Source organism: Cajanus cajan, chromosome 5, assembly GCF_000230855.2.
Source record: "Cajanus cajan strain Asha chromosome 5, NIPB_CcT2T_4, whole genome shotgun sequence".
Lineage (NCBI taxonomy): Eukaryota > Viridiplantae > Streptophyta > Magnoliopsida > Fabales > Fabaceae > Cajanus > Cajanus cajan.
Genome location: NC_138521.1, coordinates 6,914,312 through 6,937,957, shown reverse-complemented (window position 1 = coordinate 6,937,957; position 23,646 = coordinate 6,914,312). Strand labels below are relative to the sequence as shown.

The 23,646-nt window shown below is 34.5% G+C and overlaps 3 protein-coding genes across 3 annotated transcripts; 1 reads left to right on the top strand and 2 right to left on the bottom strand.

Annotated features, from left to right (window-relative positions):
* Positions 1-4,987: 4,987 nt before the first annotated feature.
* On the bottom strand, positions 4,988-5,560 carry LOC109806886 (uncharacterized). The gene has a single exon (XM_020369420.2). The coding sequence runs from the start codon at positions 5,558-5,560 to the stop codon at positions 4,988-4,990; it is 573 nt and encodes a 190-aa protein (XP_020225009.2).
* A 6,374-nt stretch (positions 5,561-11,934) lies between these two features.
* Positions 11,935-12,459, top strand: LOC145957807 (uncharacterized). The gene has a single exon (XM_083074212.1). It carries the CDS (start codon positions 11,935-11,937, stop codon positions 12,457-12,459), a length of 525 nt encoding a protein of 174 aa, XP_082930338.1.
* Positions 12,460-21,143: 8,684 nt separating this feature from the next.
* Positions 21,144-21,959, bottom strand: LOC145957806 (uncharacterized). Its single transcript, XM_083074211.1, has one exon. The coding sequence runs from the start codon at positions 21,957-21,959 to the stop codon at positions 21,144-21,146; it is 816 nt and encodes a 271-aa protein (XP_082930337.1).
* Positions 21,960-23,646: the final 1,687 nt, after the last annotated feature.

The following is a 23,646-nucleotide window of genomic DNA, read 5'->3' as shown; positions in this document are numbered from 1 at the left end:
AAATCTATACTAATAATAAAGAAAATTAATTCATTTTGCATACACATTTCTTTTACCTATTTTACCCTTAATAATTGCTAATAAAACTTCTATAAAACTGTCATAAATATAAAAACAGCAAAACTGTAAAAAATAAATAAATAAATAATGATTATTTCCTCGGTTTTTCTACAGAGTGACATAGCGCCTTTTTCCTTGTCATAATTCTTTTTAATGTAATGTAAAATCTTTCTAAAGTTTTTTCAATTTAAAATTAATTTCGAATCAAAAATCAATTTCATAAGATGAAACTAATCATGCAAATGTTATTATTTTGTTTATATTTTTTTTGTATGCTGCAAACTTATTTTCCTTGTTATCATTTATAAAAGAAAATGCATTTACAGAAAACCTAACAATCAAATCAAACTAAAAAAAATAAGAGTAAGAGAGGATTGGCCCAAAAAGGATGCAAAAAGGAAAATTACCCAGGCCGAACTTCATCATACGCGGGTGTTTCTTTGCATACAGAAAAAAGTAAATGAATTCAGATAATACAGTGAGATGGGAAATGTCAATGAGACGACTCTTGAAAGTAGGAATGGCAAATATATTCGTACCTGCGGGTAATACCTGAACCTGTCCCGACTTTGACGGGGAATACCCGGTTTGACTGGGTACGGGTACGGGTAAAACTCGATATATTAAATCGGGTACGGGTACGGGTATGTACTTACCTACCCCGTACGCGTACCCGTACCCGTCACCGTTCTCATTTTTAATTTAATACTCACTTTCAATTTAATTATATTAAAAAAATTTAATATTTTTTATGTGTAATTATTTATTATAATATGAGATAAAGAAATAACATAATTATAATTATAATATAATATAAAAAAAATGTTAAAATATTATTTTTTTTTACAAAAAATAAAAAATAAAAAAATTAACGGGTACGGGTACGGGTATACCCGATACCCGACGGGGACGAGGATGGGGATGAAAATCTATACCCGACAGGTATGGGGACGGGGACGGGGATGGGTTTAACTTGCGGGGACGAGAACGGGTATCATGAAACCCGTACTCGACCCGCCCCGTTGCCATCCCTACTTGAAAGTGAGAAATTATTAAGTAATTTTCGACTGCTTTGAATTTATGGTGCTAGTTCTAGCTAATACATAGGTGACACATTCAAAAAAAAAATTATTTACGAGAAAATTAATCATATTTGACTTTTCCATATATAAGCATATAAAGTTTACATTTCAAAATTTAATTAAAATCTTTTTGTTGTCCAAATTTTATGTTGAAAAATATTTTCAAATGAATAGTGTAGCCTAAAGACTAGTTTGCACGTAGTTAGTACTATTAATAGCGAGTTACACAGGGTGGAGCTTGTTGGAACGTGAAACAAGAAAGAGAGAAAGTACGTAAACGTGAAGAGAGAGGATATTACATGAACGTGCAGAGAGAAAATTACGTTTGCATGTGTATATCACTTTATTACAAATGGGTCTATTTATATGATTCTGAATTACATTTCAACACTCCCTCTTAATTCAGATTTTCTCAACATCACGAACTTTCAACTTATCTCTTAAAACTCGAAAATTCAGATTTTCTCAACATCACGAACTTTCAACTTATCTCTTAAAACTCGAAACCTTTCTCCCTTCGTAGCTTTAGTGAACACGTCTGTCACTTGATCCTGAGTGTTGCAGTACACAAGCTCCAACTTCCCTTCATTCACTTTGTCTCTCAAGTAATGGAACTTGGTTTCAATATGTTTACTTCTTCCGTGAGTTACCGGGTTCTTTGACAGGCTTATCGCTGACTTGTTGTCGATGAACAACAAAACTCCTTCATCACGCTTCTGCTTCAACTCAATTAGCAGTTGGTCTAACCATGCAGCCTGACATGCACACATGGCAGCAACTATATACTCCGCTTCGCAAGTGGACAAAGACACCATGGATTCCTTCTTCGAGCTCCACGAGATAGGCCCTCCTTCAACAAAGAATACAAAACCAGCTGTACTCTTACGATCATCCTTGTCTGCCCCCCAGTCCGCATCCGTGAACCCAGCAACCTCAATTTCGTCAGTCGTGGTGTTGTTCTGTGGGAACAAGATACCACTTGACATGGTTCCTTTGACGTACCTGAGGATCCGTTTAGCAGCAAGAAGATGAGGTGCCCTGGGATTCTGCATAAATCGTGACACAACTCCGACAGAAAATTCTATGTCCGGACGTGTGTGACAAAGGTATCGTAAAGATCCCACAATTTTCTTATACACAGTTCCATCAACAGGTTCTTTGGTCCCTTCCTTCTCCAAAATCAAACCGGTCTCAGATGGAGTAGACGCTGGATTGCAGTTCAACATATTGAATCTTTTCAACACTTCCATTGCATACCGCTTCTGATGCATCACCAATCCTTCTTTTACCTTTACGAATTCAAATCCTAGGAAGTACGACAACTTTCCTAGGTCTGTCATTTCAAACTCATGCATCAATTCTCTCTTAATGACCTCAACATCTCCAATATGATTTCCTGTAATTAGAAGATCATCCACGTACAAACACACTATGACCAAGTGTTGTTTTTGGCGAACATATACTCCAAATTCACAAGTGCATTTGATGAATCCAAGCTGCAACATGTATGCGTCAATCCTTTGATTCCATGCTCTCGGTGCTTGCTTGAGTCCATAGAGAGCTCTCTTCAGTTTGTACACCTTAGCTTCTTGTTCTCTAATTTCGAACCCAGGAGGCTGTGATACATAAACTTCTTCGTCTAGAGGTCCATTCAAAAAGGCAGATTTTACGTCCAACTGATACATGATCCATCCTTTTGAATTGGCAATGGCGACCACGGTTCTTATCGTTTCAATCCGAGCCACTGGTGCAAACACCTCCTTATAGTCGATGTCAGGTTTTTGAAGAAAGCCACGTACCACTAACCTCTCTTTATGCTTCACTACCTTTCCTGTGGGATCGGTTTTGGTCTTAAAGACCCACCTTAGACTTATTGGTCTCTTGGCCTTTGGAAGAGTCACTAGTTCCCACACTTGGTTCTTCTCAATGGATCGAAGCTCATCCTTCATCGCATCAACCCATTTGCTGTTCAAAATGGCTTCTTCAAAGGTGACTGGTTCAGTTTCAGAGAATAGAGCAAAGTGAACAAGATCTCCGTCTTCATTTACATCGGCATCAGAAATCATTTCAAAACCTTTGAGTCTCCCTGGAATACGAGTATCTCTTTGAGATCTTCTAAGAGCATTGGACGTACATGCTCCTCCCGATTCTTCCTTTTGATCTTCATTAGTTTCGGCGTCCATGGACTCAATGATTACCTGACTATATTGTTCATCCTTGTTTGACTCCGAGTCCCATCCCTTTGACTCATCAAACATCACGTCCCTACTCACCACAATTTGCTTGCTAATGGGATTGAACAACTTGTATCCACCTGTTGGATGATATCCCAGCAGTATCATCTTCTCACCTTTGTCGTCTAGCTTTCTTCTCAATTATTCAGCTACGTGTTTGTAACCTATTGATCCAAACACTCTTAGGTGGCTCACGTCTGGCTTGTTGTTCGACCAAACCTCTTCTGGAGTAACTCCCTCCAGCCTCTTCGAAGGGCATCTGTTTAGAATGTAAGCAGCGGTTGACGCAGCCTCCCCCCACAAATACTTAGGCAATTGTTTCGCTTTTAACATGCTACGTACCATGTTCATGATGGTTCGGTTCTTTCTTTCAGCAGTTCCAGTGTGTTGCGGTGTGTATGGAGGCGTAACTTGATGCTCGATTCCTTCCTTTTCACAAAACCTCTCAAATTCTCTGGACGTATATTCACCTCCACCGTCGGTCCTCAATACTTTGATCAACTGGCCACTGCTTCGTTCCACCATGGCTTTGAATTTTTGAAACACTTCTAACACTTCACTTTTTCTTTTGATCAAATATACCCATAGCTTTCTAGAGAAGTCGTCTATGAAAGAAATGAAATATCTATTACCTCCAAGGGACTCAATTTGAATAGGACCGCAAACATCAGAGTAGACGACTTGTAGCCTTTCTTTAGTTTTGGATGAAATCTGCTGTTGAAAGGAGTTCCTCGGCTGTTTAGACTCCATGAAATCACTACACACTTCATTGGGTGGAGATATATGGGGTAAGCCTCGCACCATGTCTTTGGATTTCAGGTTCTGTAAATCTCTGAAGTTGAGGTGTCCAAGACGGTAATGCCAAAGCCATTCCTCCTTCTTTACCGCAACTGCAAGACATTCTTGACCTACTACATCAATCTCTACTTTGAAGGTCCGGTTCTTCGTAAGGGGTGACTTCAGTATCAGGTGATTTTGCTTATCGTACACCCTAAGCATCTTATTTTCCAATCTAGAGGTGTATCCTTTCTCCAGTAATTGGCCTAGGCTTAACAGATTGCTCTTCATTCCTGGGACGAATAGGACATTTGTAATGAGAACTTGGTCACCATTCTTCTTCTTTACCGTGATCTTTCCAACCCCTTCTGCCGTTAGAACACGAGCATCTGCGAACTTCACATTACTTTTAATTGATTCGTCAAGGCTTGCGAACCAGTCCTTCCTTCCCTTCATGTGTGTTGAGCATCCCGTGTCAAGATACCAACTATTATCTTCTAGACCTTCTACTTGGACAATGGTTGCCATTAACAGAACTTGTTCTGAGTCGTTGTCCTCCTCATGAGCCATTTGGGCTTCGTCTCTTCTTGGATTATAGTGCCTGCAATACTTGGCAATATGACCCATCTTATTACAATTGTAACACTTTACCTTTTTTATGTCAGAATTACGTCCTTTCCCTTTCTGAGGTGCAGCTTTATGCTTGCTGTCTTGAATCTCGTTCGCGTCCTCACTATTCACTTCTTGCCTCCATTTTCCTTTGTTCTTGGGTTTCTTCTTGAACGTCGGATTTATGTTAGTCTGTGCCTGGAGAGCTTGGTCATTCTTTCTCTCCTATCCCCTTTCGATCAACCTTAGTTCGTGTGACTCTAAAGAGCCTTGAAGCTCATCAAGACTCATGTCTTCAAGGTTCTTTGACTCTTCTATTGCCACTACTATGTGATCAAACTTCATGGGTAGTGTGCGTAGCACCTTCTCAATCACCTGTAACTCAGCCATCTTTTCTCCAAGGCCCTTCATCGTGTTCACCATCGTTTGAACACGAGTGATGTAGTCAACCACTGTCTCGTTGCTTTCCATTGATAGAAGCTCGTATTGACGTCGCAGCGTTTGAAGCCTCACCTTCTTGGTCTTTGTTGCACCACTGTGGACCCTTTCAAGAATCTCCCAGGCCTCCTTGGATGTCTCTGCTTTCGAGATTTTTTCAAAATTTGCTGCATCAATGCTTTGATGCAAGATGTACAGGGCCTTGCAATCTTTCCTTTCGATCTCCTTATCTTCAGCCTTTTGGGCTTCTGTTCCACCTGCACCAGCCAACTTGCAACCTTCTTCAACAAGGTTCCATACCCCTTGAAACCTCAAGATCACTCTTATCTGAATTTTCCAATTATCATAATTCTTCGTCATGAGAATTGGAAGATTGGTGGGGATCGAAGTGAGTGAAGTAGCCATAAATTTCTATGGCGGTCGACCCTTCGAACCTGCGCTCTGATACCAGATGTTGGAACGTGAAACAAGAAAGAGAGAAAGTACGTAAACGTGAAGAGAGAGGATATTACGTGAACGTGCAAAGAGAAAATTACGTTTGCATGTGTATATCACTTTATTACAAATGGGTCTATTTATATGATTCTGAATTACATTTCAACAGAGCTAACCAAAACCATGAGGATCTTAGGTTTATTCTATGTTTTTTTTTGCAATAAAAGAAAGAAATTAAAAACACTTGTAAGTTGTTATAGAAGTAAAGTTTTGAACCTCAATACTAGATTCTGTATTCGAAAGTGAGTGTCACCATTATATATATAATATACATATACAACAAAATAAAAGTAAAGTTTTGAAGAGGACAAAACAAAATTGAATAACTAGAGCACCATATGGTTCAACCTAAATTCACTATCTTTCAACTTGTTGACTAGTAAACGATAATTTTTTTTGAGGAAGGAGAGGTGTAGACGACTAAAACTTGAACATGGACTCATCTTATTATGTCATGGCAAACATAAGATGATAAGAAAATGGAAGATTAATGTAGACATTTATACCTAATTAATGACTTAAACGTTAAATCTGCTAGCGGTCTTTGATTATACCAAATCTTGGAGGTCCAGTTTTTTTTGTAATACAACGTGGAAGAAAAAAAAAAAGAGTCAAAATGTTACATCTTTAAGAACAAAGTTCCCACTCTATATCAGCTGTAAGAATAGAACTTATAGTTATAGTTGCAGGCACGGACTCTACCATTACCAATTCATTTCCACAATGAGGTTCCAATTTTGAGAAGAAATCTTATCCAATTTGATAATGTATAAATTATTTCTAAATTTAATTACAATTTATTCCCTATAATTTAATTAACTTTATTTTTAGTCTTTATATATAAAAATATTTTATTTTAATTTTTATACATATCATTTTAATTTCCTTTTAACTCTTATAATTTTATAAATTTTCTTTTAATTTCTAGAAAATTAAATGACAAAGACTAAAAAAATAAATGATACATATAGAAACTAAAATGAAATATTTTTAACTATATGGACTAAAATATAAAGTTAATCAAACTATAGGATAAATTAAACCATATTTTTATATATAGCAGCCACTACCTGATGATAAACTTGTTAGAATTTTTCTATATAAATTTTTGTGAGTTACAATCAATTGTGATTTTTGTTTTTTCAAAAAATGAATTAATATTATGATTCACTTTAGGTTACTCAAGCCCATAATTAATATGATCAAATGTTAATGAGTTTTAGACACCTAATTCTAATATGTGTGAAACACAGCTTAATTTCTAGGTCCATGATGAGAGGTGCGTAAGGTTAAATAAATAGTGTAACCAAGTCTCCTTTACTATCACGACATATAATTATTCTCTAGATTTTCCTAATTGAAAACCTAAAATATTAAAATGTTTGATCAGATAAATGAAGATTTAACTTCTCAATTTCAAAATTCCATAGTAAATTTTTAGAAGTACATCTAATTACATCTTCGGCATGTAAGTAGATATTGTAGTGTTTTAAAATCATATAAAATATAATTATTATTTATTTATTTATTTATATTTGGTATCGAATCTGACTTTATATGTTTTAGGATCTAATTAAGTATTATTATATCTTTTGTTATTTTTTCTTCTTTCTCGAAACATGATAATATGTTAAAAATTGAATTTCAACATATATAATAATCACTCCTATGGTCACTTGAATTATGGTTGTGGTTCATTATACGTACCTTTCTCTATAATTTCAATTGAATGTGCTTAAATCAGGTTATTTGTTTTATCAATTATGAAATTGTATTGGGTATTTGCCAATTGAAGGAAAATATCTTCTGCTCATGATATTAATTCTTACATAGTGCGAAAGTGATTTTTAAAAGTATTTTAATTGCTTTGGTTGTGAATGGATCACGCTACTTGCTATTAATTTTAGTTATTATATTGTTATATTAATTTCAATTGAATGTTTGCTATTGTTAGCCATTAGGTTCGTGGGTGCATTTTGTTGCATTTTTTAAAATTCAATTGTGGTGGGTTTAATTTACACTTGTTGATTTCTTTTATGATTTATTAAATTGTTATTGCTTACGTAATTGTCATTGTTTTATCTTATTTAGTCAATAGTTGGATATGTTTGTTTTGCAATTCACATTAATGCAATTATTAGCAAGATTTGTTATGAAAAACAAAATTATTATAAGGGCGATAAAATTTTGGCTAAAAATAGATCCAAGATCTCATGTTAGTGGTGGTATGCTTATAACCACTCAATCAACGCGTGTTATTTCAATATAAATATGATGTATATGACTTCGTGTTTAGAATGTATACCTTTTAAGGTTTTAAGGTTGTAATAGTTTGCGTGTTTAGTTTTTTTTCTTCCTGCTACTATGATTTTTATAGTAGACATTTGTGTATTTCTCTAAAATATAGTTATTAGATACTATTTAAGTTCAAAACATGTTGGGATTACTTCTAATATCAATAAATAAATACAATAATATTTTAAGATCATTTTATATAATTTTTAATCCACTTAATTTTTCTTCTTAGGCCTTCCTAAGTCTACACTTGTGTAACATGGAGTTTTTATAAGATTCTATGTTGGATGTAATCTATACGACATAAAATATGACACGAAGACAGTCATAAATATGATAAAATTATCTATAATATGTGTGACTTTACCTGACATAAAGAAAACATTTATGTTAGGTGTAATTATACCCATCATAGAATGTCTTAGTGAAGTTAACTGTTAAGTTGACCCTAATCTTTCTATGACAAGTATAATTACACATGTCATAAAATGTGTTGGTTTTTATGATGGGTGCAATTACATATGTTATAGGAAATATTTTTTATGTTGTGTAAAGCCACAATTGACATATAAAGCATGTTCGTAAGACTAAGAATGCTTAAATCATGCACATTGTTCACTTTCATCTTTATGATCAAAACAAACTCACTATTTCTACCTTGCTTCGTTCTCTTCGATGATCCATCCCTACTTCATAGTGTTCTTGTTTTTCCTTCTCTGTCAATGCATTCTGGCTACTACCATTGTTGAATCCCAACCTAATTTTTTTTTTTTAGTTTTTAGACGATTTATTTCACTTCCATTCTAAAGTCTCATTGATGTTGGAAATGCACAATTACCAAACTAATCCTCTGCCAATGGTTTTGAAAAAGTTCATGGAATCACCACCGATATTTTGCTCAAAACATCGAAAAAAGAAAAGGTTTTCATAATCAGAGTTGGATACGGGAGTCGATTATGTATAGGAAAGGTGTTAGGCACCCCACAACGCTTAAAATTAAATATTAGTGAGGGCGACTAAACTAATATAAATTTATTGTACATTTTTCTTCATCCCTACACTTGTCTTTACATTCTTGCAAATCTGATTATGTGTTTAATGTTGTATGACATGAAACATGAATATTACATATATGACTAATTGAATATGATATTGCATGTATAAGATAATCTCAACAACATATCCTATATATGATCATATATCAATATACTTAATTGAAAAGCCTTAGAAAAGTTTTTAAACCAAAAAGATTTAGAGAGAAAATTTTTAATATCCAACTCACCCCCCCCCCCCCCTTTTGGATAAGTCATCTTTTCTAACAACATATTAATCAATTTATTTGAATTTATATATTTTAAATTTTCAATTCAAAAGGTATATTTATAACTAATGAAAATAATAAATTTTTAATATATATATATATTATAAAAATTATATTTAACAATAATTGGCATGTAAAATCATTTAAGCATTTAATAATTTTATTGGATAGTTTTTTATTTAATTTGCACCACTAATAGATCAAATGATTGTCAATATTTTTTTTCATTTTCTCAAGTTAGTGATGAATTTCTCAACTTTTTGATAGAAGTAATTTTTTATGATAATTCATGGGAAACATATGTTGAAAAAAAAACATTCTTTTTATAAATAAAAAAAAAAAAAAAACTTCCGCTACAAATCTATCAGTAATATTTGTCAGAGATTTCAATTTTTTTGACAAACATAAATCTGTCGAAAAAATTTACCGATAAACTTTACTTATCTATAGATTCATAATTTATTGATAATATTCATCCATGAAATCAATTCTAAAAGATATTGATCTATTGAAAAATATTTATTGGTAATGAACCTTTTTCTTGTAATGACTGCATATTTTAAAAAAAATGTGAATTTTGCCAAAGAATATAAAAACAAAATGAGACAATATAACAATTTATATCATGTTAAAGTGAGACAATTAAATATTTAACAAGCTTTTATTAAGGTTGGTGTTTTTTTTTATACAATTTTTAATATTTTTCTAGAGTAGTAATGTCTTTCTCGTTTTTCATATTAATCTTTCAATGTAATTGAGTTATTTCAAGGTTAAATTCACTAAAACAGAAACTAACGTGGAGCATAGAAGCTAAAGGAAAGAACTTTGTTATAAAAAGAAAATATCTACTCTATCATTACTCATAATATTTTACCATTAAAGAATCACAACAAGCTACAAAGAAGATGAAGATAAATATTGTGATTTGCAGTCATTGATATTTTTTATTGATGCCTCTAAGGTCTAGAGAGATATAAATTTATAACACATTAAAATCTACTAAGGATGACATTATAAGTGTCATTATCCTATATTAAGAAATTAAAGTAAAACTAATATTAATAAATAAATACGAAAATATTTTAAGAACATCCTATATTATTTTTAAACCACTTGTTTTTTCTTCTTTTGTGTTTCTCTAGAACCATCCTATCATTACAATTGAGTTGAGTGAGAACTTTGTCCTTAAAGTTCATCATAGAAGAAATACGAGCCATAGATCATATTGATGATGAATGGATGAGATATACTAGAGAAGAAAAATTTGAGTGACATTGATATCATAAAAGGAATAGATAAGTGGGAATTAGGAAAAATATATGTATTGTTTTTTGTGTGATGAAAAGGGACTTTTGTGTTATGTAAAAAAAAAAAAAGGAAAGGTAAAAATATTGTAATAAGTTTGGAAGAGTGTGATGTATTGGCAGGGGATTTACGTGGTTAAATGGGTAATTGGACAATGGGACCAGTGGTGATATGTGTAAAATGGATTGATAGGTGAGAAGGATGGGAATGCAAACATTGGATTCCATTGTATTAGATTTTTGGGGGTGAAAAAGTAATTGAGGCTAAACTTTGAGACATAGTGGCAGTACGTGGGTGATGAGCAAAACTATTTGGTACGTAGGTGCTAGAGATGCGTGGTGGAGATTTTGTGATCGTAGCATCGAACGGTGGTACTTGCTTGCTGGAAGAATGATGCTTGCACATCAATCTTCCAAAAAAGGGGCTTGCGGGGGTTTGGGGAAAGGTTGGGAGATGAAGGAAATTGAAATGCTGGGTTAGAGTTGGTAAGAAAATTATTAGGTGACGTGGAACAGCCAAAATTAGGAATGAATCATAGGACGAGATGAGATGAGAATGACTTTCATTATCATCTATTGTCTTTATTCTCACATTCTATACTTATTTTTGTTTTTGTATCCAGATTTGTGTTTTCATCTTATCATAGAAAATTTAGTCTCACATTGGTTCAGCCCAAACTCATTTTCACATAGCTTAGTAGCTTAGTCCCACATTGGGCACATTATATATTTTTCATTTTTCACTCTCCTATATAAAGGAAGTTGTATTACCTCTTTCTATATGAAAAATTCAAATTAATTTCAACAAGTTTTATACAAAATGTTTCCAGTTTATATTTTAGATTTTCTGTTATGGTATCAATTTCAACAAGTTTTATGGCTAGGGGGAATAACAATTTCAATGGAGGAGGAGGTGCAGGATCATTTGTCACGTTTCCACAAAATCCAGCACTTGATCCTTTGAGTATGTATTACATACATCCTGGTGAGAATCCTTCCATGTCTTTAACTACTCCTCTACTTTCGGTCAAGAACTATCATAGTTGGGTGAGAGCCATGAAACTTCACTCATATCCAAAAATAAATTCAAATTCGTCAATGGCACAATGCCAATGCCTACCAGTTTTGATCCCAACTTTGATGCTTGGGAGAGGTGTAACAATCTTGTTTTGTCTTGGATTTTTAATCTTGTGGAACTACAAATAGCACAAAGCGTTGTATATTTGGAGAATGCAGCTACTGCTTGGAAATGGCTAAAGACTCGCTTTGCTCAAGGAGACAGAGTGAGGATCTTTGAGCTACAACAAGAATGAGCATCAATGAAGCAAGGTAGTAACTCAGTGACACAGTACTTCACAGATATCACCATCTTGTGGGAAGAACTTGACAACTACAGGCCTCTTCCTGACTGCACATGTGTTGTTGCATGCCTCTGTGAGACAGGTAAAAATGGTAAAATATACAAAAATGAAGACTACATAATGAAATTTCTTAGTGGCTTGAATGATGAGTTTGAGGTTGTAAAAAATCAAATCCTCATGATGGAGCCATTTCCAGATATAGACAAGACTTATTCACTTGTTATTCAACATGAGAGAAGGCTCAACTCTAGTTCTAGTGGCAATATAGAGGAAACACAAGTTTTCATCAATGCAACAGAAAGCAAAAGGCCTTTTGGTAGAGGTAAAGGAGGTTATAATGGTTCTGCTGGCAGAGGAAACTTCAAAATTTGTAGCTATTGTGGGAAGACAGGACATATAGTGGAAGTCTGTTATAAGAAGCACAATTATCTAGGAGGCTCTAGAGGGAAGAATTATAGTTCAACAACAGACAATAAAGGGTGATGATGCATCAGATCATGTGTCCTTGACTAAAGAGAAGTATCAAAACATCATGCATTTGCTTCAACAACCAAACATCTCTGGTAATACCTTAAACACTCAAATAGCAGCCATAAGTTCCACCCATTCTATGCCTGAAAAATCACAAACCACCTCCAATTCAAGTAAGTCATTTGTCTTTTCTCTTCATACCAGTAAACATAATGTTTGGATATTGGATTCTGGAGTATCAGATCATATATGCTCAGATAAATCACTCTTCACTTCCTTAGAACCTCTCATTGATCATTCTATTACTGTTAAACTCCCTAATGGGAACACAGTTGTGCCTTCACACATTGGCCAAATTCATTTCAACCATAAATTGATTCTGTCACATGTGCTTTACTTGCCAAATTTTTCTTTTAACCTCATTATTTCATGCAAGTTTCCAAGCATCAAACACAAGCTAACCTAGCAGAAGCTACATCCAGTTCTTTTCCTAATACAACTTTAAATTTGTGGCACTTTAGGCTAGGACATATTTCTTTTTCAAAAATGAATCAAATGATTGCTTTGTATCCATACTTGCAGAATTCTAATAAAATACATATATGTGACATTTGTCACTTTGCTAGACAAAGAAGACTCCCTTATTCAGATAGTTTACATAATGCATCCAAACCTTTTGATTTATTACATCTAGATGTTTGGGGGCCCTTTAAAACCAAATCCATACAGAATCATAAATATTTCCTAACCATTCTGGATGATTATAGTAGGTATCTGTGGGTGATTTTTTTAAAACACAAATCTGAAACAGAAGTTCATCTTAGAAGTTTTACTCAAATGGTAGAAACTCAGTTCAATACTACTATCAAAACAATTCAGACAGATAATGGTTCTGAATTCTTTCTTGCTTCCTTTTATAGGGACAAAGGAATCATACATCAAACTACTTGTGTAGAGACCCCCCAACAGAATGGGAGGGTTGAAAGAAGGCACCAACACATTTTAAATGTTGCTAGGAGCCTTCTTTTTCAAGCAAACTTACCTAAAACTTTTTGGAGCTTAGATGTTGGTCATGCTATTCATTTAATCAATTGAATTCCTACGGATCAATTGGGAGGACACTCTCCTCATCAACTTTTATATGATGAACAATCTGACTTGTCAAACCTTAAGGTTTTTGGGTGTTTGTGTTACATTTCAACTCTTGTTGCTCATAGATCCAAATTTGATCATAGAAGTCATAAATGCATTTTTGTTGGTTATAAATCTCATACCAAAGGTTTTCTGGTTTATGATATGCATACAAAGCAATTGTTTGTTTCCAGGAATGTTGTATTTGAAGATTTTTTTTTTCCTTGTTCTTTAAGTGCCACAACATCAACAAATAAACATCCTTTGCTTATCTGCATTCCAGTACCTCACACTAATCCTTCTCCTATAGATTTTGCTAACCCCATAACTCCACTTTCTCCATTAGACAATAATCCTCCTTCCGACCATTCACAATCAAACACCTCACTCATACCCTTTTCCTCTCCAACATTTAATTTACCTTCTGCACCACCTGTCAGAAAATCCACTAGACACAAAACCAAACCATCCTACTTGCAAGACTATCAATGTAATTCATCCATCATTCCTCAGCAGCATCAGTCAAGTATTTTCTATCCTATTCACTATTTTGTTTCTCTTGCTAGTTTATCCCCTTCACATGCCATTTACAGCTCTTCTCTTGACCATCATCATGAGCCTACCTCTTACCACGAAGCCAGTAAGCATGATTGTTGGAAGCAAGCCATGGCTGCAAAGATCACTGCTCTTGAGCTCAATGGCACTTGGCCCTTGGTGCCTCTCCCACCTGGAGTTATTCCTATAGGAAACAAATGGGTATACAAAATAAAAAAGGAAATCTAATGGCAGCATTGAGAGATATAAAGCAAGGCTGGTTTCTAAGGGTTACCATCAAGTGGAAGGGCTTGATTATTTGGATACTTTTTCACCAGTGGCAAAACTCACAACAGTCAGGGTCATTTTAGCTTTGGCAGCCTCACATAGTTGGCATCTTCACTAGCTAGATGTAAATAATGCTTTTCTCCATGGTGACCTCCATGAAGACATTTACATGACCATTCCACAAGGTTTGACAGTACCTTCTTCAAACTTGGTTTGTAAACTAACTAAGTCTCTCTATGGCTTAAAGCAGGCAAGCAGGCAATGGTTGGAGAAGCTCTATATTTTTCTTCTTAAACTTGGTTTCCAGCAAGCAGCTGCTGATCACACCTTGTTTCTTAAATTTGATGTCTCTTGTTTCACTAGGTTGTTAATCTATGTGGATGATGTAATTCCTTTTGGCAACTCTTTTGATACATTCCTTGCTATCAAAAATCAATTACATACAACCTTTGGAATTAAGGACTTGGGAATTCTCAAGTATTTTCTGGGCTTAGAGGTTGCACACTCTTCTACTGGCATTACCCTTTCACAAAGGAGGTATTGCTTGGACTTATTGCAGGACTCTTCTCTCTTGGACTGCAAACCAACAACTACACCATTGGATCCTGCTATCAGACTTCACCAAGACAATGATCAATCCTTTTCTGATGTTTCCTCTTATAGAAGGCTTGTGGGCGTCTTTTGTAGTTAACTTCCACTTGCCCAGATATTGCCTTTGCCACTCAACAGGTGAGCCAGTTCATAAGTTCCCCTACTTTGTCTCATCACAAGGCTGCTGTGAGAATTCTTAGATATCTTAAACGTGCTCCTGGATTGGGGTTGTTCTTTCCACGGGATTCTTTCCTTCAACTACGAGGCTTCTCAGATGCTGACTGGGGTGGTTGTGTTGTGTGGATTCCCGTAGGTCTATTTCAGGGCATTGTTTCTTCATTGGCAACTCTCTCATCAGCTGGAAATCTAAGAAGCAGTTAGTCGCTTGTTCTTCTGCTGAAGCAGAATATAGAGCCTTAACCTCAACAACTTGTGAAATCCAATGGCTCCAATTCCTCCTTGATGACTTGTAGATTACTCCTCACAAATCCCCTATACTTTTCTGTGATAACTAGAGTGCTTTACACATTGCACATAATCCTGTCTTCCATGAGCGTACAAAACCCCTTGAGATTGATTATCACTTGGTTCGTGAGAAGGTTCAAGCAAGCTTGCTCAGACTTTTGCCCATCTCCTCTCAAGATCAGCTGGCAGACTTCTTTACTAAGGCTTTACTTCCCAAGACTTTCCTCTATCTCCTATCCAAGCTTGGAGTGTTAGATATTTTCCACCCTCCAACTTGCGGGGGGTATCAAAGAAAACTTAGTTCCACATTGGTTCAGCCCAAGCTCATTTTCACATAGCTTAGTAGCTTAGTCCCACATTGGGCACATTACACATTTTTCATTTTTCACTCTCCTATATAAAGGAAGTTGTATCACCTCTTTCTATATGAAAAATTCAAATTAATTTCAACAAGTTTATACAAAATGTTTCCAGTTTATATTTTAGATTTTCTGTTACATCTTACTTCTTATTAAGGTATACTCGTATCCATCTTATATCCATTTAAATATTAATTATATTAGCTAAATTTCATTTGACACATAAATTTAATATAGAGTAAAAATCATATAAATATAAAGTAACTTTTAAAAAACTAAATTAAGTTTCTATAAATTTAAAATTAGTTCGAGTATGAGACAAGTAAGTGTATATTTATTCTTATTTCTATATCTGATTTAATAATCAGATATTACTCATGTCTGTATTCGGTCAAATCAAATATTTCCCATCAAAATTGAAAATAATTCAAGTATTATCTACATATATGAATTTACTTATCATTCCTAACTAAAAGGAGGGGCACTAGGAGGTTGGAAAACCGTGGCACTAGTGAAAAAAATTGATCTATAGTGTGTAAGAGGTGATCGTGACGAAAATCTTCCGTTGATGACTCTCTATCTTCTTGATCATACTATTTAGTAGTTGTGAGATGGTTTGAAGGGGTCTTCCATGGGGATCGAAGTGGGTGTGGGAGAGAAGTATACACCAATTGCTAGGAAGAAAATATCTATCCTATAACTACCAATATTCTATCATTAAAGAACTATAAGAAGATATAAAGAAGATAAGGATAAATATTGTAATGACCCGCCGTGGCCGTCACACTACGAAACAACACTACACACTATTGGAATATATATATATATTAAAATAGTATAATAAAATATTTACAACACAAGTTGCTAATCAAGCAACCAACAACAATCAGTTATATACAACAAAGTATGTTACTATAAGGTAGCCTACAAAAAAAATTATATTCATCTCCAGGCACCTCCTGTGGCCTTTAGCAGCTATCTCATAGCCTATCCCTGCCCTACTCCCATACAACGTATGATCATCGTAGTCCAAACCACATGGAAACATCCAAGGGTAAGCTAGAGACAATAAACAACTCATAAATATCAAATATGAAACACAACTATATAATCATCTTCACATCCAACACAAAAGATAAACAACACATATATTATACATCTTAACATCATTTCAACTTGATTCCACATATCAACGTTGTATCAACACTTCAACGCAAATATTGTACAAACCATTGAAATAGTTATCAAATTCATCATAACAACAACCAACACATGTGTTTCACACCTCTCAACAACACATGTTTAAAACAACTTACAACATGTAACAAGTCCCACATCGGGGAGGTCTCCTCACCAAGGAGTCCTTATAAGGCGGGAGGTTCTCCAACCTCTTGGGCCGGCTTTTGAGGGATGGTTCCCCTCCTTAGCCTTATGCTCGTTACAATGGTGCTTTCATTGAGAGACAGCCAAATCGAGAAGGGCTACCCACGGAGGGTTCTGACCGGCAAGGGCCGAGTGAAGTACCGGTGAGTGAAGTACCGTGGAGTGCAGCCATCGAGGACGCTGGCTTTCGAAGGGGGTGGTAATGTAACAAGTCCCACATCGGGGAGGTCTCCTTACCAGGGAGGCCTTATAAGGCGGGAGGTTCTCCAACCTCTTGGGCCGGCTTTTGAGGGATGGTTCCCCTCCTTAGTCTTATGCTCGTTACAATGGTGCTTTCGTTGAGAGCCAGCCAAATCGAGAAGGGCTACCCACGGAGGGTTCTGACCATCGGAGGGTTCTGACCGGCAAGAAGGCCGAGTGAAGTACCGGTGAGTGAAGTACCGTGGAGTGCAGTCATCGAGGACGCTGGCTTTTCGAAGGGGGTGGTAATGTAACAAGTCCCACATTGGGGAGGTCTCCTCACCAAGGAGTCCTTATAAGGCGGGAGGTTCTCCAACCTCTTGGGCCGGCTTTTGAGGGATGGTTCCCCTCCTTAGCCTTATGCTCGTTACACAACACAGGTAATCTAGCGACACTAGCATCATCATCAACTTGTATACAATTAAGCAACTTACAACATAACATCACTATCATCATCCTCAACAGGATCAACATACAACACAATCACAGCTTAACAACACAACAACATAGATACAACTCTTATCAACAACAAATCAACTCATCAACAACTTATGCATCGTAACGCATTTCAACTCGGAGATCTCCTACAACGTGGTGAGTAGTCTAAGTGGCTAGGTCCTACCGAACCGATAACACAGCAAATTTGGATATCAATCCACAACACGATAATGGTTTCTCAGACTTTGCCACTTAAACAAGGAAGTATAGTACTCGGTTAGGAACTAAGTTCCCGACTTCGTACTTTACTCAAATTGGCCGCTTGTAATCGGTATAGCTCGGCCTTGCCCCTATACCGTGGTCACTTTGTAATCGGTATAGCTCGACCTTGCCCCTATACCGTGGTCACTTTGTACACATGTGCCTCGACCTTGCCCACACACGGGACCAACTAAGTCCTAAAGGAGAACAATACAATGTCCACTCCAAGGGACAACTTTCCAAGGAGGGTTTTCAACAAATTGGGCTTTCATAGCACCACAACTATCTCAATCCGCACAATGGGATGAGCAACTTCGAAAACATCTCTTATAGTCCTAGTGATCAACAACTTATCATCACAACTGAATCAGCTTACAACTCAACAGCACAGCTCAGCTTAACAACTTAAACAACACACAACTTTCAACTCATCATCTCAATCAACTTTTAACTTAAACAACATGATATATCAGCACAACAACTCATCAACGTTGTTTAACAACACATTTTAACAACACAACATCTCATTTCAACTTTAAACAACACAATCAACTCAACAGCTTATTAGCTCAACTCATAATTTACAACTCAATCATCATAAAATAATATTTTTTTTAACACATGGCACAACATGCAACTTTATAGCAACATACAACTCTTCTCTAACAACTTGACAACACAGTCTACTAATAACATCTCATCATATTTCACAACATAAACATGTCCACACATAACATATAGTAACCTTATCAACTTAATTTCAACTAGCTTCAACAATATCATAGATCAACACACAACTTGTAAACAACTTCACAACTTAACTACAACATGCATCTTATTTACATCTCATTTTCATCATGAAAGCATCACCAACAACATCATTAATAAATATTTAATCATATATTAGCAACACACAATATTTTCATCACATAACACAACTCATACTACATATTTACAACCCATGTATATATCATGCCAACTTACACACCCAAACAATACTAATCAACCTAAGCACCCAAATGAGTTCTCAACTCACATACAACCAACAACTTTACAATCTAGCTTCCCTTACCTGAAGATTGACTTTAAAAGCCAAGAATCTGAAAGGAAGAAGAAGAAGAAGAAGAAATATCCTCCAAAAACAGTTTTCTAGTCCAGAGTCTTTCTTTCTATAATTTCTCTCTAAAACCTCCATTTTCCTCAACTGCCCACAACCTCTATTTATAAAAGTCTAAACTGGCTAGAATGGCCCGTTCCAAATTCGGAACGACCCGTTCTGGAATCCTTCATCATGTGTAAAATCACATGCAGAACGGCCTGTTCTGAAACCAGAACGGCCCATTCTAACACGTCTAGAACGGCCTGTTCTAAAATCGGAACGGCCTGTTCTAGAGTTGAATTTAACTCACAATGATCATTTTGGAACGGCCTGTTCCAGTCCAAGATTCACAGGCCTATTTAGTAGTTTGGAACGGCCCGTTCCAGTTTGAGAACGACCCGTTCTAGGCTACTAAATCACCCTTGTTTTAGTGGTTTGGAACGACCCGTTCCAATCTGGAAACGCTCCGTTCCAGTCTACTAACTACGTTACAAATATTGATATTTTCATTGATTGATATTTTTTTATTAATATCTCTTAAATAAAGATACAAATTTATAATCTAATATTTATTAAGAATGATTTTATAAATGTCATTATCTTATTTTACAAAATTAAAATAAAATATTAATAGATGAATACAATACAGTATTTTAAAACCATCTTACATAATTTTTAAGTCATTTATTTTTTCTTCTTTTGAGATTCTGCCTATCCTATCACTTTGACCGATTAATTTTTGGAGAAAACGACTAATGTTTCTGTTAGTCTGATGTTAGATACCTAGAGCGAAGTCAAGCACGTATTTGGTAATAGAGTATATCAAATGTTTCGGTTCGCACGTTTATGGAATTATTAAATTATGATATTGTAAATCAATAGAGAAACAAATGAAGGATGTGCAGAAAATTCACATAAAGTATATTTAAGGCGTCAGAGATGAAGTTAGCAACAGGATTTGGCTTCCACTATATTCTTTGCAATTTTTTAGCTAATCTCCTTGGCATTCAATGTTGGAATAGTAAGTATTCTTAATTAGTCGATACTTACACGCAATATCTTGAAAAATGTTACTTTAAAAAGATACGATAACTTTTTTTGTAAAATTAAAATTGAGGAGGAAGAGGATTATGAAAAAGTGATGAAAGTGAATTTATATATCCGACGTTGGTTATGGTAGACAAATTTATTATATTATAAGTGAACAGTAATTATTTTTATTTATTTTTTAGTTAGATTATTTAAGATTATCAAAGTGTTTTTTTTATAAAAAAAAAATCTATTTGGACTTAACTCAATAGTTACTACTTGCTCTTCACTCCGACGACAATGGACTCGCTGCAAAATAAAAACAGGCAAGAGTATTGGTGGTGGTGATGAGGATATTCATCCAATCGTCAGAGTTAAAGTTAGAAAAGTTGAAGGGGGCAATAGCTATAAGAGAATGGAAGGGAGGGTCCAGATAGTCGAGTGAAGTTTATATTTTTTTTTTGGACAAATTGATTATTTATCATCACAAAATTAAATTAATACATTAATAAATTTTTATTATCAAATAAATATGAACTATTAAATTTAATTATTTATATATCTAATAATATTTTTTATTTTTCGATAAACTACATAAAAATCACATTTTATTTTGTTGATCACTCCTCCAAATTGATTAAACCCGAATCAGAATTTTCTTGTTTGCTCAAGACAGGGACGGAGCCAGGATTTCAATACTGGGGGGCCGAGAATAAATAATATATAATTTATAATAAATGAAAATTAAAGTATCAAAAGCATATTATCTGACAAAACTAGATAATAATTAACATAATTTAATAAAAATTATTTCTCATATTTACATTTGATAAATATATCGAACATATTGCAAGATCAAGTTATTCAAGTATGTACCTTTATTTCTTAAGTTGTGCCCGTCGTTGTTTCATGAAGTAAAAATCATCAATTATCATATCAGTTGTAAATCTTCGTGCAATCTCCTTCTCAATATAAACAATCATGTAGTCAGTAAGAAAACCATCTTCCATCTTGTTACGCAAACTTGTTTTTATAATCTTCATAGCTGAAAAAGCACGTTCTGTAGTTGCTGTTGACACGGGCAGAGTAAGAACAAGTCGTATCAATCGATCAATTAAAGGATAAACATTTGATTTGCCAACCTCTACTAGTTTTTGACATAATTCACCAAGAGTTGACAAATTATGAAATTTGGGATCCTTTGGCACATCAAACTCATAATGTTGCAATTCATATTCCATATGAATCATTTCTTGGTCAGAAAAATCTGAAGAGTAAAATTTCTTAGCTAGACTACAAATATCACAAGCATTAAATGATTTGAATGCATCTTTAGGATCCAAAGCTACACTCAACATAAGAAGTTCAGTTGATTGCTCGCTGAATCTACTATTCAATTCTTTCAATTGATAATCTATCGCTGCAGTAAATATATCTACACGATAATGATGCTCAACTGTCACAGAATCCTTTTTAAGCCGAGTTCGAATTATGTCAGAGTAAGTAGCACTCATATCAGGAATTGGTACACCTCGGCTATTGCAAAAAGAGTTAACATTTTCTAAAAGAGAATCCCAACCAAAATCCCTTAACTTTTGAATTAGTGACTTTGTGCTAGAAACCAAACACATAGCATTCACAATGTCTTGATTCTTTTGCTGCAAAGCTTGACAAAGCTTGTCTGTGATTCCCATAATTTCTTTCATAACATGTAAAATGAAAACAAATTCAAAAGACATCAATACTCTGAAAGCATAAGTAGCATCACCTCGTTGAGAGCCAGTTCCATTAACCACCAAATTGTTGGGGGGGCCGTGGCACCCGTAGGTCCCCCCTTGGCTCCGTCCTTGGCTCAAGAAATCACAACTCAAAAAGGAAAAATGGCTGCCAGTTTTCTCATTTATAAGAATTACCGCTCTTTGAAATACCTACACGCGTAATTTATCCTTTTACAGCATCGAGTCCACGAAGCCCATTATCATACGCATTTGACGACATTGTCCATGATACATTGTAATTTGAAAATTTTGTTTGACCTTGAGGTAAATTGTAAATGTTGGCAAATGCTAATAAGGATTTTTAAATAAATTATAATATTTTTCTTTTTGAAAAGAGATATATTGTATAAAATATTAAAAATACTTAATATTTATTTATATATAAAAAAATGAAGAATCTACTTATTTTAAGAATAACTTCTGTTTAACTTATTTCACTTGATAATCTTTTTATAAATATAAAATTTTATTAATTTAATAATTGATACTGAAGTTACAATTAAATCGATTATGTATATGAAATTTTATATAATTTAAAAATTATTTGTTAGTTTTTCAATCAAATTGTTTAATTTTAACTTACAATATAATAAATTCCACATAGCTTATTATGCTAGTTTTGTGTAAAATTTGACATATGCATAGTCATCAAAATGATATCACATTATTAGTGGACGTGTTGGTAAATTTTATATTAATTTAAAAAGGTATTGAGAGAAATCCATGTAAAAAACTTAGTTCTAAAAATAAGTTTATCGTCTTCTAGTTTTAAATATTTAACAAATATATTTAGCATTTCTTAACTAATTTATGTAGGAAATTTATATTTTCTCATATGATAATTATTTCTATTTAGCATATTGTATTTTATGATATTAAATTAAATGAGTCTTTTACAACTAAAATGATGTAATATATGAGTTTAATATATAAACTAATATATACCCTTATTGAAATTTTTACGTAAATAATATTTTTTTTAAAAAAAATTACAAAAATGACACTTGTGCAAGTTTATTTACAGGAATAGAACGGTTTACTGTTCAAGCTCGGAATTCGGTTCCCCGGGAACCGAATTCTGAGCTTCAAAATTTTTTTTTCTTTTTAGAATCCGGTTCCCGGGAAATCGAATTCTGAGTTATTTTAAATTTTTTTTTTCGTGTTTGTGGCCCATTTTGGGCAAATGTTGGAAGTGGAACGGCCTGTTCCTGAAGCAGAACGGGCCGTTCTGCTTAAAGAAACAGAGTTTTTTTTTTTGGGCAAATGTTGGAAGTGGAACGGCCTGTTCTTTAAGCAGAACGGTCCGTTCTGCTTCCGGAACGGGCCGTTCCATTTCCAACATTTGCCCAAAATGAGCCACAAACACGAAAAAAAAAATTTTAAAATAACTCAGAATTCGATTTCCCGGGAACCGAATTCTAAAAAGAAAAAAAAATTTGAAGCTCAGAATTCGGTTCCCGGGGAACCGAATTCCAAGCATGAACAGTAAACTGTTCTATTCCTGTAAATAAACTTGCACAGGTGTTATTTTTGTAATTTTTCTTTTAAAAAATATTATTTCCGTAAAAATTTCTACCCTTATTATCTCTTATTTTCAACTAAA

Bases quoted from the DNA above. Each gene is read 5' to 3' on its own strand.
- LOC109806886 (XM_020369420.2), bottom strand. From the start codon at position 5,560: ATGACGAAGAATTATGATAATTGGAAAATTCAGATAAGAGTGATCTTG.
- LOC145957807 (XM_083074212.1), top strand. From the start codon at position 11,935: ATGAAGCAAGGTAGTAACTCAGTGACACAGTACTTCACAGATATCACC.
- LOC145957806 (XM_083074211.1), bottom strand. From the start codon at position 21,959: ATGGGAATCACAGACAAGCTTTGTCAAGCTTTGCAGCAAAAGAATCAA.